Source organism: Coptis chinensis, chromosome 5 (assembly GCF_015680905.1).
Source record: "Coptis chinensis isolate HL-2020 chromosome 5, ASM1568090v1, whole genome shotgun sequence".
NCBI classification, from domain to species: domain Eukaryota; kingdom Viridiplantae; phylum Streptophyta; class Magnoliopsida; order Ranunculales; family Ranunculaceae; genus Coptis; species Coptis chinensis.
Window position 1 is genome coordinate 84717018 of NC_141460.1, and position 14393 is coordinate 84731410.

The 14393-nt window shown below is 36.7% G+C and overlaps 1 protein-coding gene and 1 pseudogene across 2 annotated transcripts; both read right to left on the bottom strand.

Moving 5' to 3' along the window:
- Positions 1–599: 599 nt before the first annotated feature.
- On the bottom strand, positions 600–10312 carry LOC147499525 (rho GTPase-activating protein 7-like; annotated as a pseudogene). Its single transcript, XR_015197016.1, has 16 exons — positions 10220–10312; positions 9855–9925; positions 9693–9779; positions 9351–9492; positions 9086–9202; positions 8862–8939; positions 8642–8697; positions 8470–8539; positions 7752–7839; positions 5966–6209; positions 4340–4561; positions 3300–3426; positions 3083–3192; positions 2678–2727; positions 2358–2418; positions 600–1142 (listed from the first exon to the last, which is right to left on the bottom strand). The product of XR_015197016.1 is annotated as a rho GTPase-activating protein 7-like (transcript).
- A 125-nt stretch (positions 10313–10437) lies between these two features.
- LOC147499526 (Pentatricopeptide repeat (PPR) superfamily protein) lies at positions 10438–13454 on the bottom strand. The gene has a single exon (XM_086561279.1). The coding sequence runs from the start codon at positions 13399–13401 to the stop codon at positions 10663–10665; it is 2739 nt and encodes a 912-aa protein (XP_086417405.1). The 5' UTR covers positions 13402–13454; the 3' UTR covers positions 10438–10662.
- Between the last annotated feature and the right edge of the window lie 939 nt (positions 13455–14393).

The window sequence follows — 14393 nt, forward strand, 5'->3', positions numbered from 1 at the left end:
CTGAAGATCAACACCAATTTGTTCTATCTCGTTGGGCATCTGGCGTCGAGAGGGTTCATTCAAAAGTTGTTCATGATAGATTGAAGAATGACTTGGTCGAGCATTTGTGGAGTAGGCGTGGGTGGCGTAGTCAGATTTGATTTATATTTCTATTTGCATTTCATTTGGACTTTGTGTTTATTTATCGTTTCAATTTCTATGTATTTGTGATTTTATGAAAGGATTTGTGTATATGAAAATTTTGAAAATACAAAGTAGACTATGCCGATTTTTTTTAGAATGATAAAAAGTATCAACTTTAAATTAAGGTAACTTAACTCAAATTAAAAGAAAATATTCAATTAAATTACATTCTAATTAAAATCAAAATACAAACTCAAATTAAAGTACGTCATTAATTAAAAGACATAAATTAAAAGACAAATTAAAATACTCAAATTAAAAGACATACAAACTCAAATTAAAAGACATACAAACTTAGACTATGCACTACTTTGACTATTACCAGTGATATTGCCAAGTCGATTTTTCATTTTTTGTAAAATTTCTGCCCTTTTGAGTTGCCAAATTTCGCGCTCATCTTCGAGTAATCATTCTAATTTTATTCATAGTATTTTCGCATCATTTTCATCTTCTCGAACTCGGAGCGCATCTTTCTTCAATTGAAGTTTTTCTTTTTGGATTTAGAACTTCCAATCCATCGAACTTTTCCTCAATTGAAGTTTTTCGAATTCCATCTCATCTTTCTTCAATTGTCTTTGAGCTTCCAATTCATAGCCTTCTTTGATGGTTTTAGAAAGTTCCACCAGAAAATCATCAAGTTTCTTAGCAGATTTCTCCAATTTAGAATCACATTCTTCTTTCTCTTTTTGCCTTCTTTTCTTATCTTCTTTCTTTCCAAGAGACCTATTCTCAAGCCCATGAACTTGGTGTGGATCATAATCTATTGGTTGAGTTATCGCAGTTGATATTGGAACTGATGAACCTCCTTCCCCACTGTTTGACTTCGACTTTTTGGTGGGATGCAAATCATTTCTCAACTGTAGCCTCTTCCATTTGGGTGAGTCTTTCACCATATTATAGCATTGCATCCATTTCCAAATCCCATAATGCATCACATATGCACTTATTGCTTCCTCAACCTACCAATTAAGCAAAATTAAATTAGAATTGAAAAATGTATTTGTGAATCAAAATAACAAATAAAAAGTAAATACTTACCATCATATTGTCATTATAGCCACTTGGAAGAGATGCTTGAATCTTAGAAAGAATAGTATGAAACTTGTTGATATTAGTTTGAATGAAAATCCAACGGTATTTCATACCCGTCAAATTGTGTTCAGTCATTCTTCCTAGATTTGCATAAAATGTGTTCCTAGATTTGCATAAAATGTGTTCAGTCATTCTTCCTAAATTTCATGCCCGTCAAATTGTGTTCAGTCATTCTAGCCCAAAAATCGTTCGACTTTTACTAATTTCCTACTATACCATCTTGACTAACTTGTAGCCAACTATTGGTGAAAACAACATCTTCTTCTTGTATCCATAAAACCCTTCTAGATTTTGATTTTGGTTATTGATTAGTCATTGTTGTTTTAAGAGTAGAGAGTAGAGAAAAAAAATGAGTATAAAACTATAGTGTGAGTGTTTCAATTTATAGAGTTAAAAAGATATATTGTTTTTTGCCCGTTGTTGTCATTGAGAGCACGCGGTCCTAAAACCGCGCCATAAAAGCCCAAGTCCATGCGGTGTTGACAAAACCGCGTAAGTGATTTGATACAGCACCAAACCTGAAACCAAATATTGGCCGGTTTGGTATTTGGTTTGGTGTTTTGATCAACATGTAACAGGTAGATTTCTATTACAGTTATGAAACCTTCACAATAGTTGCAACTTAGTGAAAAATAATTTATTTGCAGACATCTACTTTTTCAAAGGAAAAAAAAGGATCTCATATGATGCAGAACCATAGACAGTGAAAAGTCTGTTGATGAGGACATTAACTTTGCAACAACATCTTGTTATCTGCAAAAACTCAAGACATTAACTTTGCAACGTCTTGTTATGTGCAAAATCTCAATCCCTCGACAAGTAACTATAAAGACGATGGACTGTGAAGTCTTTAATGACAATTGTACAAAAAATCAAAGTCACTTCATGCATTTATGGGTTAAAGAACTTAATACATCTTGTTCAAGCGTGAAGCGCTATCCTCCGCTCATGCAAAGCTTGCTTTCTTCTATCCAAACTTGCTTGCAAAATTGCATTCCCTTTGGCTTGTTATAATCCATAACAAATATATTATATCCATAACAAAACCACAATATGTACAAGTGAAAAAGTTCACCATTTACCTCTTTTGCAATCCTGTTGAGCAAATCGTTTTTTGCAAGCTCAAGCCGCTGAATAGCAAACCTACAGGGAACATATACACAGGTCCATAAATGAAATCAGAATGAAAACTCATGTTGTTGATCAAGTATAGATTAGATATGTAACCTGTCCTCATTGAATGAAAAGAAAATTGGATAACTGGGTCATACAGGCATAACTCTCGGTTACACAACAAACAAACACAAGTTGTAAACTACTTATTAGAAGACAAAAGGAACATAAGTCTAGCAGTAAATGGAACTTAAAATTATTGAGATATTTTCAGCAGGTGACAACATACTCTTCATCCCCAGACGAGTCAACTGATTCCACTGATGGATTCCTTCGTCCCTTCATAAAGCATCAATGACAAATGTCAGCTAACAAATTTCTTTCCGAGGGTTTAGACAGGTCACTAGATATTTACCATATCAAGCTCCCAAAAAAGGAACGTTTCCAAGGGAGAGCATGGAAGTAATATTTAGTGGAACAGAGATCATAGAATCAATACCCTTAGTTTGATAATAAAATTAAATTATGTCTCACATGTTTGTGTAACAAGCTAAAGCAGAAAATCTTTCGGGGAACAAGCCTTAGAATCAACCACATTTTTCCTCTAACCGATACATCAGATACTCACAAAGGCATTTTGCTCTTTCTTAAGAAATAATTTAAAACAAGCCAGCAAAACACCAGAACAACTCACTTTGCTTCTTCCCAGAAAGTTTGACCGCTTAGCACTGTTGTTTGAGCCATTCAGTTTACTTGTAGGCTTTTCTACATGTACTTCATGAGAAGCCACTTGTAAAGGAAGTCCTGTGTCCATTGAAGTTAAAATATCTCCCATTGACTGGTGAGGTTCATTTGCAACCAAAGCACTGTGTGAATCCATCCCACTTACAGAAATCTATTCTTCAATGTACCTTGAGCATTATATAAGAAATTGGAATCTCTAAGGGACTTTTGGGGATCTAGTTTTGGCTTTTGATTTATTGTTGAACTCTGGTTCTTTTCAGGGGATTCAACATCAAAATCTTCATCCACATATGCCTGCATAGATAAACGGGTGCGTATAATGTAAAATGGAAGCACAGTCCAAAATTTACAAAGAAGTTATTAAGTTAAAAAAAGAAAGAAAGAAATAATAACAACAGCAAAGTTGAAAGTCGGAAATTACAGACCAACTTTTCCATAATAAGTTATTAAGGGAAAAAGGGGGGGGGTTTGTTGGAAATTTAAGTTGTAATAGATTGTGCTCGACTGCCAGAGTAAAGTGTTAGAGTCACTGATGTAAGCATGCTAAAGCAAGTGCCAAAGAGTGTTTTTCGGGGATATTAGATAAATGGAATCTCCTCCAGGTTGATCCATTAGTCTAAATATCTCCAGCTCACTTCAAACAGTGTCTAGTTAAGAGTATAGCATCCAATGAAGGAATCACTTCGCAGAGATTCTTGTCCATTTATTGAAGCCTATTGAAACTACATGACCATATCAAATTCTGAAGGAATATATTGTTATCAGAAATTTAGGAGTTCTAATTCAACTTTTTTGTTTTTATTTTTATTTTCGCTGGTTTTTGGACGAAAAATTGGGTCATGAGGTAATAGTCTTTGGCTGCCCTTTTCAAATGCCTCACCTCAATTCTTCGAGCACTCTAATTCAAAAATAATAAGATGGGCATGTGGAGAAGTTTTCTTCAGTATATGAAATGGACAAAAACAATGTGGAGGGGAACCTAGAGAGGTCATCGAAAAAGGTTTGTTTTCCTTTTCAAAACCTATTATATTTTCTTGCTGTGTTTATTCTCTCTTCTTCTAAAGGGAGTGGTGGTGGAGAAAGAGAAGGAACCAATTACAGAGCAATTAAGTCAACAACAATAATAATGTAACCTCAATGCCCTACACAGAGCACAATAAATATTGGAATAAAATTAAAGAGAAAAAAATGGCACAAGAAACAAAACCTTGTTATCATAAAGATCACTGCCAACATAGCAACTGGTTCCACTCAATTTTCCACTAAGAACACGCTCAGAATCATTGTCTACTTCTGGATTAACCTCGTTTGCTGCATCATGATAAGTGATATTTTTAGTTTTTAAGTTATCATCATCTGATGATTCCTCGCTCCCACTGTTTTCCATCTGAGAATCAACTGAAAAGGAGGATCCATGAACAATGACATCCTGAAACGGAAGAGCAAAAAAGCAATAGCTAAGCACAAGCAGAACATGGAGCAAATGGAATAGGTACATGAGAATTAAGAAAGATTTCTGTCAGAAAGACATGTTACTGGGGAATGATAACTAACAAGGAATGAAATCTAGCTAGCATACATAAGTGTTCACCCATGCAACTGATTAACCAGACTTTTTAATTACCTATGCAAGTGGGTGGAATATTCAACATCAAGGTAGCTTTATCCTCAAAAGAACAGCATGTTATAAACAATCAAGTTGAGATTGTGAAAGTATTCTAATAGCTTACTGATTGAGTGCATTTGAGTGCAAATGAGAACTGAGAAGTTAAAGTTAGCTTCCATGCATGCTTTTCGAAATCCGACTTAATACTCTGTCCATACAATCCAAAATGTTGACCACAGAATCTGGAAACTCTTGTTATTTAGCGGAAAGTGATTATAAAATACCATTCTGGACAACTTTACTGAGTTTACTCCTAACACTATGAAGGTATACCAGCATAATAGCTCATAACTACTTTTCCGAAAAAAAATAAATGGTTTTTAACTGTGCCGATATACACAAAGTTACATACGATCTAAACTCTAAATATTCATATACAAAAAATCATAAAAAGACACCCACATCAGACATACTTGCTGTGTTACCCAAATGCCTAACATACAGATACGGACCACTATAGATCTATGTTTATCAACTACGGTGCTACAAGCTGAAACAAGAAGCTCAAGAATTTTATTTCCAACTACTATATTTAAATAGCAATTTATTTACCAAGGAAGAAAAATACATGGGAAAGAAAGGGTATGAATAACCAAAGTGGTCAAGAGGATAATTCATATTCAAAGATCTGGACCAATCAAAAGATAAGATGATAACATCTAGATTGCGACCTCTGAATTTACTTTCTAGCGGCACAAATTTTTTTTTTTTTTTATTGAGTAATTTAACTATTTGAATGAGAATGGCACATCACAAACAAAAGAGTGCAATCAGATTCCTAAATATGATCACCGATATACTAAAGTAGAATTTATGTTCCAGGTAGTTAATGTACGCATGTGAGTATGTGACCATGTTAAACTATACGACGACATCTTTAATATGGAAACATCAAGCATTCTGACTTGTAAGATTTCAATTGCAGCAGCACATGGCTGTACCATAACATATGTGCAATCAGATTCCTAAATATGATCACCGATATACTAAAGTAGAATTTCTGTTCCAGGTAGTTAATGTACGCATGTGACCATGTTAAACTATATGACGGCATCTTTAATGTGGAATATCAAGCGTTCTGACTTGTAAGATTTCAATTGCAGTAGCCCATGGCTGTACCATAACATAGTTTTTGCACCACCATAAAGTGAAAGGAAATAAGCTTACACGAAACACGTTCTCATACTCCTCCAAAAGAGTTGTGATGATAGCGTGAGCATTATTAGCAGCATTTGCTGCGGCAAGAAGCTGAGCAGAAGTATCTCCATTCGGATCAAAATCGTCCTCCAATTCACATTCACCTGCTAAAAGTGGGCGTAAAAGCAAGGGTGCCATGCAAGCAGCCACAGCAGAGTGTGTCATCTGATTGTCAGAAGAATGAGCAGAAATTGTATGCATCATTTTGAGAACTCTGTAAAACAGATTACAGAAGTAAGCAACAATATGAAAGGAAAACCAATCAGAGAGGCTCTGACCACGATTGACATATTTTTCGTTTTGATCAACAAAAGTTATACTTCATTCGCAATTACAGAATTACATTCTTACACAAGTAGTATCCCTAGGCGAGACGCTAAGACACTACCAGACATCCCTCATACAAAGCATCCACTATTGTACTCAAATGGCTCTTATCCCAAAAGATTGACAAAAGAATCAAACGTGGCAATCTTACGCCACAAAAATTGACATTTTCCGAAAATTAAACCATTAACTTCCAACTGGTAAAACAAGAACTAACCTAGGAGTGAGGGGAACTTGTTCGGCTCTTCCTCCAATTAGCTTAAATGACTAATCTTTGCTACACCAATACTATATGAAATCCCAAAGGGAGCTACTACTATAACTAATCAAAATACTTTATCCTTCTCTAAATTTGTATGTTTCAATCTCAATTGGACAGCTGAAAAGCATGGATTGGACTCATAGACTTCTTTCTCAAGATACACATGACAGGAATTCTTCAATAATTTCGTCAGTGAGAAAATGACGATTAAGAGTATATAATGGCCACAGGTGCAAATGTGTCCATAGAGTTGCAGTCAATGCCAGAAATTAAGCAGATTCCCAGCAACCAGTCTTGTATTATACTATTATATCTGTCTAGTGATCCATCACATTTACACTGTTACTATAAACCCATCACGTGTACATTTTTCTTTCTTATTTTTACTAGGCTAACCAGTTCCCGTCTCCCATTCTTTTCAATCCTTTCCCTTTATGCCACGTGTGCTTTTTCTCCATATGGAAATTTCCACAGAAGATGGGATAGAAACAAATAACAACATGATGATAGCCACGTGTGCTTTTTCTCCATATGGAAATTTCCACAGAAGATGGGATAGAAACAAATAACAACATGATGATAAAGGGTCTATGACTAGCAATCGGATGTTCTTTTGTGTTTCTGGAATTTCCACATTTTAATTTATACTTCAGTATAAGATTTCTCAAGATCATGAGGAAAAGGATCTAAGGCTCCTTGCCGTGGAGATGAAAAAGACGCTCTTCAATTGGGTGGCGGGTGGCGGGGAATTCGACTTCTGAGAGGTACAAGGATTGTGGTTGGCTGGAATTTGATTATATTATAATGGGTTTTCTTCGCTCCCCTTAGCACCTTGCTAAGGGAACAAGAGGAGGGATGGGCTATCGATTCCCTTCCTCTTGGATTGTTTTGTACACTCCTATCTTATAATGAAATCTCACTATTAAGATTCAATAAGCTGATTTCTTAAGATCCATGAAGCTTAACATTTGTTATTTAGGCCTATGAAGTGCCTTCAGGTTCTTTCATTGAACATCTTAAAGTTGTAAACATAGTGATGCGTGTAGAAAGAAATCTAGAAACTTAAACACGGTAGCAGAAATATAGCAACTGGAAAAAACAAAATACTCAAGACTCAAATGGATCGTAAAGCCAATAAACAACTCATCAATAGAAAGATTATGGTACCTCTGTAGTAATCATCGATTTGGTTCTGGGAAGCTATCAAATATTGCAGAGCGCAAAGCATTAACCCAATCTGCATTCTTTTCAATTCCTTGCCAACCAAAGCACGAGAAGTACAAAAAATATAAAGCATTGGAAATTGGAAAGGCAGAAACAAAAAACAAAGCAATAGAAACAAGGTAAGAAAACCTTATAAACACTTGAGACTAAAAGATACTGTATGGTAATATTAGTTATATATCTTCAAATCTTACACTAGAAGGAATTTTGCTTTTTCAGGTTTGCATCCAATTATTTATATGTGCACGTTATTTGCTTTTCTATTTGGCCAGGTAGATGGTAAACTAGGAAGGTAAAAAGTTTATCCCCTCCTCTTTATTGTTTTTTTAGTAACGGAGGAATGGGTAAGGAGCAAATCTTCTAAGTTCCCCAAGATTTGCACATATTAACAAGAATCACGGCTTTTATATGTAACATCTTAACAAGAAGCGGGTAGATGGTAATCTTAACAAGAAGAAGACGTTAACATCTCTCTGGCGTTTTATATGTTCTTTTCCTTTTACTGATAGAATCACGGCTTGTATTGATACAGTTGTCATATTATCCGCCCTTACTCAGGAAACCCTTAATTAAGAGCAACTACTTATGGAAACAGAAGTTACCACATAAATACAAAATGATAACAGACTAAAACAACAGTTGTACTCTCATATGAACTTACTATATGCCTCTAGTAATGCAGTGCAGCAGGATGCAGGAACTGGAGACGAAGGCAGTTCGCAAAGAACATGCTGCAAAAACCATAAAAGTTGGGTTGCATATGAGTATAAGACAAGCATTAGAATAGTCATTAGAATATGTATGTGTGTTTGTGTGTGTCATGAAACAAGTACCTTGACGCAGTCACCGACAACATGAGCATCCTCATCAGATTTAAATTCATTCTTCCCTGAAAAGGAGAGAATTCGAGTTTGTAAGGTATTTACACAAGGCAATAAAGCAAAAGCATGAAGCAAGATCAAAGATCACCAAAAGCAAAAGCAGAGTAGCAGAAATTAAACAATAAATAAAATAATGAGGGTACATGCAAAAACAAGATCAGGAGCACAAAACCTTGTTCATATTCTTGAACTCGGCGGTCAACCTCCACAACATCCGCAGACTGGCGCAAGATGCCTTCTACTTTTGTTCCTGTTGAAGATATAATAAAGCAGAAGATCTTTAAACTTTCTATAGATTCAAAAGTAATTAATGCACAACTATTTGATACATTAACGGTTCTATAAAAGGAAAGTCCAATAGTGTCAAATGTCGATCCAATCAGAACTGAAACTCACCAAACTTTTCAAGAAAGCAAAGAGCTTTCTCGAGGAAGGATGGGCTGCCATCAATATCTTCTAAAGCAAGCAAAATTGGTCTTCCCACAACCAATGACTTGATAGGCTTATCTCTCCCTGAATGAAATACGAGCAAGTTAAAGCATATTTTAATATTATAGAATTACCAACAAATTAGTAAAAGTAGTTTAATAATGAAGTAAAAGGAAAACTCAATTTATGGATATTGCAAGCACGATGTGAATATTATAAGGGAAGTACACACATTGTGGAAAAGATCCTTCAACTGTGCCACTTGGGTCATTCCAGAAAATTCCATGTCCCATTACAAGGGCAGCACATGGAGCTTGTGCCAGATCATTTTCAAGTGCTGTCTTCTACTCAAACAAATTTTCTGATGACTAGGCCTGAAATTTAAGATGAAAAGAAAAGGCTTAACAATGAACAAAAGCTATCTTCTGGTTCTGAGTAGCTTACCACAGACATGGATTACCCACCAGCATCTTTACCCACTCACCATTGCAATGGGAAAAAAAAAAATGTGGTGTATGCACACACAAAAAATATGGGCGGGAAGTCCATGCACAGTAAACCCTAAAACACACACCTTTAGGGTGAAGGCTCGCCCATGAGCCCATCTTGTCCATCAGGAAACAATACAGTCAACAACTTTTTATCTTCCCTCACCACAACACTGTAAACAAACAGCCATACCATCAGATACACATATGATAGAATCCAATATAACTTGCAAAAATATCATGAATACCTCCCAGAGTTGTTCAGGTCAATGCCGCCCAAGGTCATATTCACTTCACCACCTCTCTGAGGAAGTTCACTCTACCAAACTAACACAGGTAATCAGAATCTGCTCCAGTAATTAGTTAACCACAGAGTACACTACATGTAATAGATAGCTCAATTGTTTTGGGTAAAGGACATGTAATTAATGTGGCAATTTGTGGTATTTTCGCAGCAGATCAACATACTCACATACCAGCGGAGGAACATCTTTTGGAAGCAATTTACGTTTTGAATTTTACATAATCATACATTTCCAGTTACAAGTTTTGGATACCAATTTAGACTTGGAGATTGCTAAATGATGCTAACAACTTAGGAAGTAGGTACTACTTGAGTGCTTGTCATCTTGCTAAATGATGCTAAGTTGCTAACATCTTCAGAAGTCTTACTACAAAATGTTTTGTGCTTCTTATAGGCAACCATTTGTTGTCTACTAATGCCTTCGAATATACAAATACAAGTTATACAACCTAATAACTGTTGACCAATCGTACTCGTTACATATACTGAAGGTTACTCACAGGGCGGAGTGGTTGGATGAGCAGCAATGACAGTCGGACATTAACAATTTCTTAAAGCAACATTTGAAGTTCTGAACTACAATGAAAGTAATATGTTACAAGGTAAGTTTCTCTGCAGCGGTACAAGGCAAAATAATGTAAGAGGTGCTCTAATGGGAGCTCCAAGTATACAATTGGTAATAATTTATGAGACTCGTTGACAGGGACAAAAAAGGTAAGGAAACGAAGGGCTCTTGCTTTTCTCCCTATTGTTTACCAATAACCTTGACATGAGCAGTCACCCTTTTTGAAGGAATGAAAGCGGTTCCCATCCCTCACAACTATCTCTCTGTCAACCAACTGACTTACGAGCTTTGTGAAAGTGTGGCAATCTACACAAATGCGAAGGTTCTTAATTATACGTATTGGGGCCATTGAAGGTGTATTCAGAAGACCAAAAGCAATAGCTAACTTCTCACTGTGATAAGACGAACCTGCATCGTCTTCATACCCAAGGCTCTTTACCCCCACTTTCAATGATTTTATCTTTTCATGCAAATCATTTATCTGTGGATGGGATCGATCCCTGGCTGTAAAGTGATGGACCTTGTTCCTTATCTCCATCCAGCTCTGGCCAGGACACTTCTTCAGTCCTCTCGCCCTCATCATCTGGCGCATCATATCACCAAAATCGGACCTCCCTGCATCATCATAAATATTTGCAAGAAGCACATAGACTGCTGGGTCCGACGGGTCAAGCTCAAGAGCCCGTCTTGCCATATCTTCCCCTATAGCTAGTTTCTTATGTACCTTACATGAACCCAGTAAGGTTTTGTAGATGAGTGCATCTGCCTTAAAAGGCATCTTCTCCAAAATGTCCATGGCCTCCTCAAGTCGGCCGGCTCGACCAAGGAGATCAACCAAGCAAACATAGTGATCTGGCTGTGGTACAATACGGTAAGTTTCACTCATGGAGTGGAAATACTCTAGACCTCTGTCAACCAGACCACCATGACTGCATGTGTAAAGGACTAACAAGAATGTAATTTCATCGGGATGGATCCCTGCCAACCTCATATCCTCAAACCCTGAAAGCGCAGACGAGAAATAGCTATTTGACGACAAACCTGCGATCAAACCATTCCATGACACGACATTTGGCTTGTCAATTTCCATAAAAACTCTGCGGGCATCATGCATACTCCCACACTTCCCATACAAGTCAACTAGGCCATTTGAAACGGAAATCCAGCTGAACAAGCCAGATTTCACGGAATAACAGTGAAGCTGCTTCCCAGGTTCCATTGCAGCTAAGCCTGCTGATGCAGATAAGAAGCTAGCCAGGATAAATTCATCCATCTTAACATCATCATCCTGCATGCGAGCAATGATCCCTAATGTCTTCTCATGATGACCCATCAGATTGAGTCCTGCGGCCAAGATTGTGTACGTGATTACATCTCTATTTGTCATCATCTTGATGACTTTCCATGCATCCTCCACCATCTCTAATCTAGAATAAACATCCACAAGAGCATTTCCTAAAATAGTATCAAAGTCTTCCTTAACTTTAATTGAGAGAGCATGGAGTTTTCTAACTTTTCTGGGAGCTCCTGCTGTAACACAGCCCTTAAGGATCCCAGCAATGGTGATAGAATTGGGCTGCGTTCCTGCAATTTGCATTTCCAGGAATGCCTGAAAGGCCTCACATTCTAGCCCGTGTTGAGCAAACCCAGAAATCAAAGAGGTCCAACAGATCACATTAGGTGAAATTATCTGTTTGAACGCTAGCGAAGCATCTTTTACCATCTCAGAACATTTCATGTACATGTCCACGAGTCCGCTTCCAACAGACAAATCCCACTCCAGTCCTGCTTCTATAACCCGTGAATGGATTTGCCTCCCCAGTTGTAGGTCAGATAAAGACGAGCAATTGTGCAATAGTCTGCCAAAAGTGAAAGCATTTGGTGAGATTCCAGAAAATTCCATTTTACGAAATGCCCCAATTGCCCCCTCAAAATCTGAGACTTGAGAGTATCCATTAATGACGGCAGTCCATAGCATAACATCAGCCTCGCGTGTCTGGTTTGATATTTTTAAAGCCTCTTCCATCATATGCCATTTTGTATACATGTCAACAAGGGCTGTCTTCAAAACCAGATTTAGTTTGATTCCCCATAGCACCACATGAGCATGAACCAATTTAGCATATTTCAACCCAAGAAAACAACAAGCCATTAGGAGCTTTGCAAAAGTGAACTCATTAGGAGTAATTCCCACCTTAATCATCCGACAATAAAGTGTTAGAGCCAGGCCCCATTCCCGAGCTTTTACACATGAAGAGATCATCGTCGTCCAAGAAATTACATCACCACAATCCGTAGCCTTAAATATTTCAAAAGCTTCCGAAAAGCAACCACATTTAGAATAAAAATCAACCAAAGCAGTCCCCAAAACTGGATTCGACTCAAACCCGAGTTTTATCATCTGACTCTGAATACAAATCCCCAACACAAAATCCTCCAAAGAAGAACAAGAGCGCAAAACTGTAGAAAACGTGAATTCATTGGGAATTAAAGCAGAAAGCAACATTTGGGCAAACAAATAAATAGCTTCCTCGTGTTTCCCAGATTTCACATAAGCAGATATAATCCCCGTCCAAGAAACCACATCCCTATCACACATTTCACCAAATAAAAAACGTGCTTGTTCGACTCCAAAACATTTGGCATAAAGAGATAGAAGGTTATTATTGAGATACAAATTATGTTGAAAACCCAACTTTATAATAGGACTGTGGACGCAAATACCATCTTTTATAAACTTTGAGTTGCATATAGAAAGAAGCCGTGAGCAGAATTCTTCAGAAATTGGATTTTGAGTTGGGTGAAATGAACAAGTAGAGTGGTGGAAATGAAAAAATGATAAACAAGAAGAAGAAGAAGAGATTGAAGTAATTAATAATGGTGAAGTCAGAAAAGAGGAGGGAATAAGTTTGTTAATTAAGCTCATCAGAGTGGAGGGATTTTTTTTTTTTAAATTTCTGTTATTAATCAACGTTTATTACCCATTATTTCAATAAAGTTTTAATATCGTACATACCGATATAAACTTGTGGTGCCCAAATATCGTATGTATACCAATCTATATCTACTATCTCTATACTAGATAACTGCAAGGCAGTGGGGGCCTGAGCGGAGGTGGAGAAGAGAGAGGGAGAGATGAGTTTGTGGTGGAGAGAGAGAGAGTTGGGTTTGGTTGAGAAGGAAGGAGGGAGAGGAAGAGGAAGAGTGAAGAAGGGAGATTGAGGCTCTTAAATTGTGAGAACAGTTTGGAGGAGAGATTGAGAGAGGTTGGAGGCGAAGACGGGAAAATGAGAGAAGAGGGGAAGGGGTACGGTCATACATAAAGTAAGGGTTATTTAGGGCCTTAGGGGTATGGACAGACACATGGGAGAGTGACACGTATGAAGTGGTTTTTTGTGAGAGTGTTGAATAGTGACCTCAAGAGTTCGCTCACGCTCACAGACTAAAGCAAAGAGTTCTAGGTGAGATTTTTCTCTCTCCTACGTGGCACTCTAATATGAGAGTTAATTTTTTCTCTCTCCTATGTAGCACTCTAATATGAAAGATAGTCTTTTCTAATAGCTTACAATCCCACGTATTTCTAATTCTTATAGATTTGAAGAGTTTGAGTGTATTTTTAATTCTTATAGATTTGATCAAATAAAAAAAAATTGCTAAAAAATAGGTGATTTGTAAAAGGTATTTTCCTATTACAAATCAAACACTTTTAGTGTTCCAATTCTTATATATTTAATCAAATAAAAAAATTGCTAAAAAATAAGTGTTTTGTATAAACTAATTCTCTATTACAAATCATACAATTTTAGTGTCTATAATAAAGCACTGACTTATTTCAAATATATCCTTAACATGGCCTCAAAACATAGTTAAAAATAATTATACAAAAATTAACATCACAAAATATATAATGAAAAATGA

Coding starts and splice junctions, on each gene's coding strand:
- LOC147499526 (XM_086561279.1), bottom strand. CDS start 13,401: ATGAGCTTAATTAACAAACTTATTCCCTCCTCTTTTCTGACTTCACCA.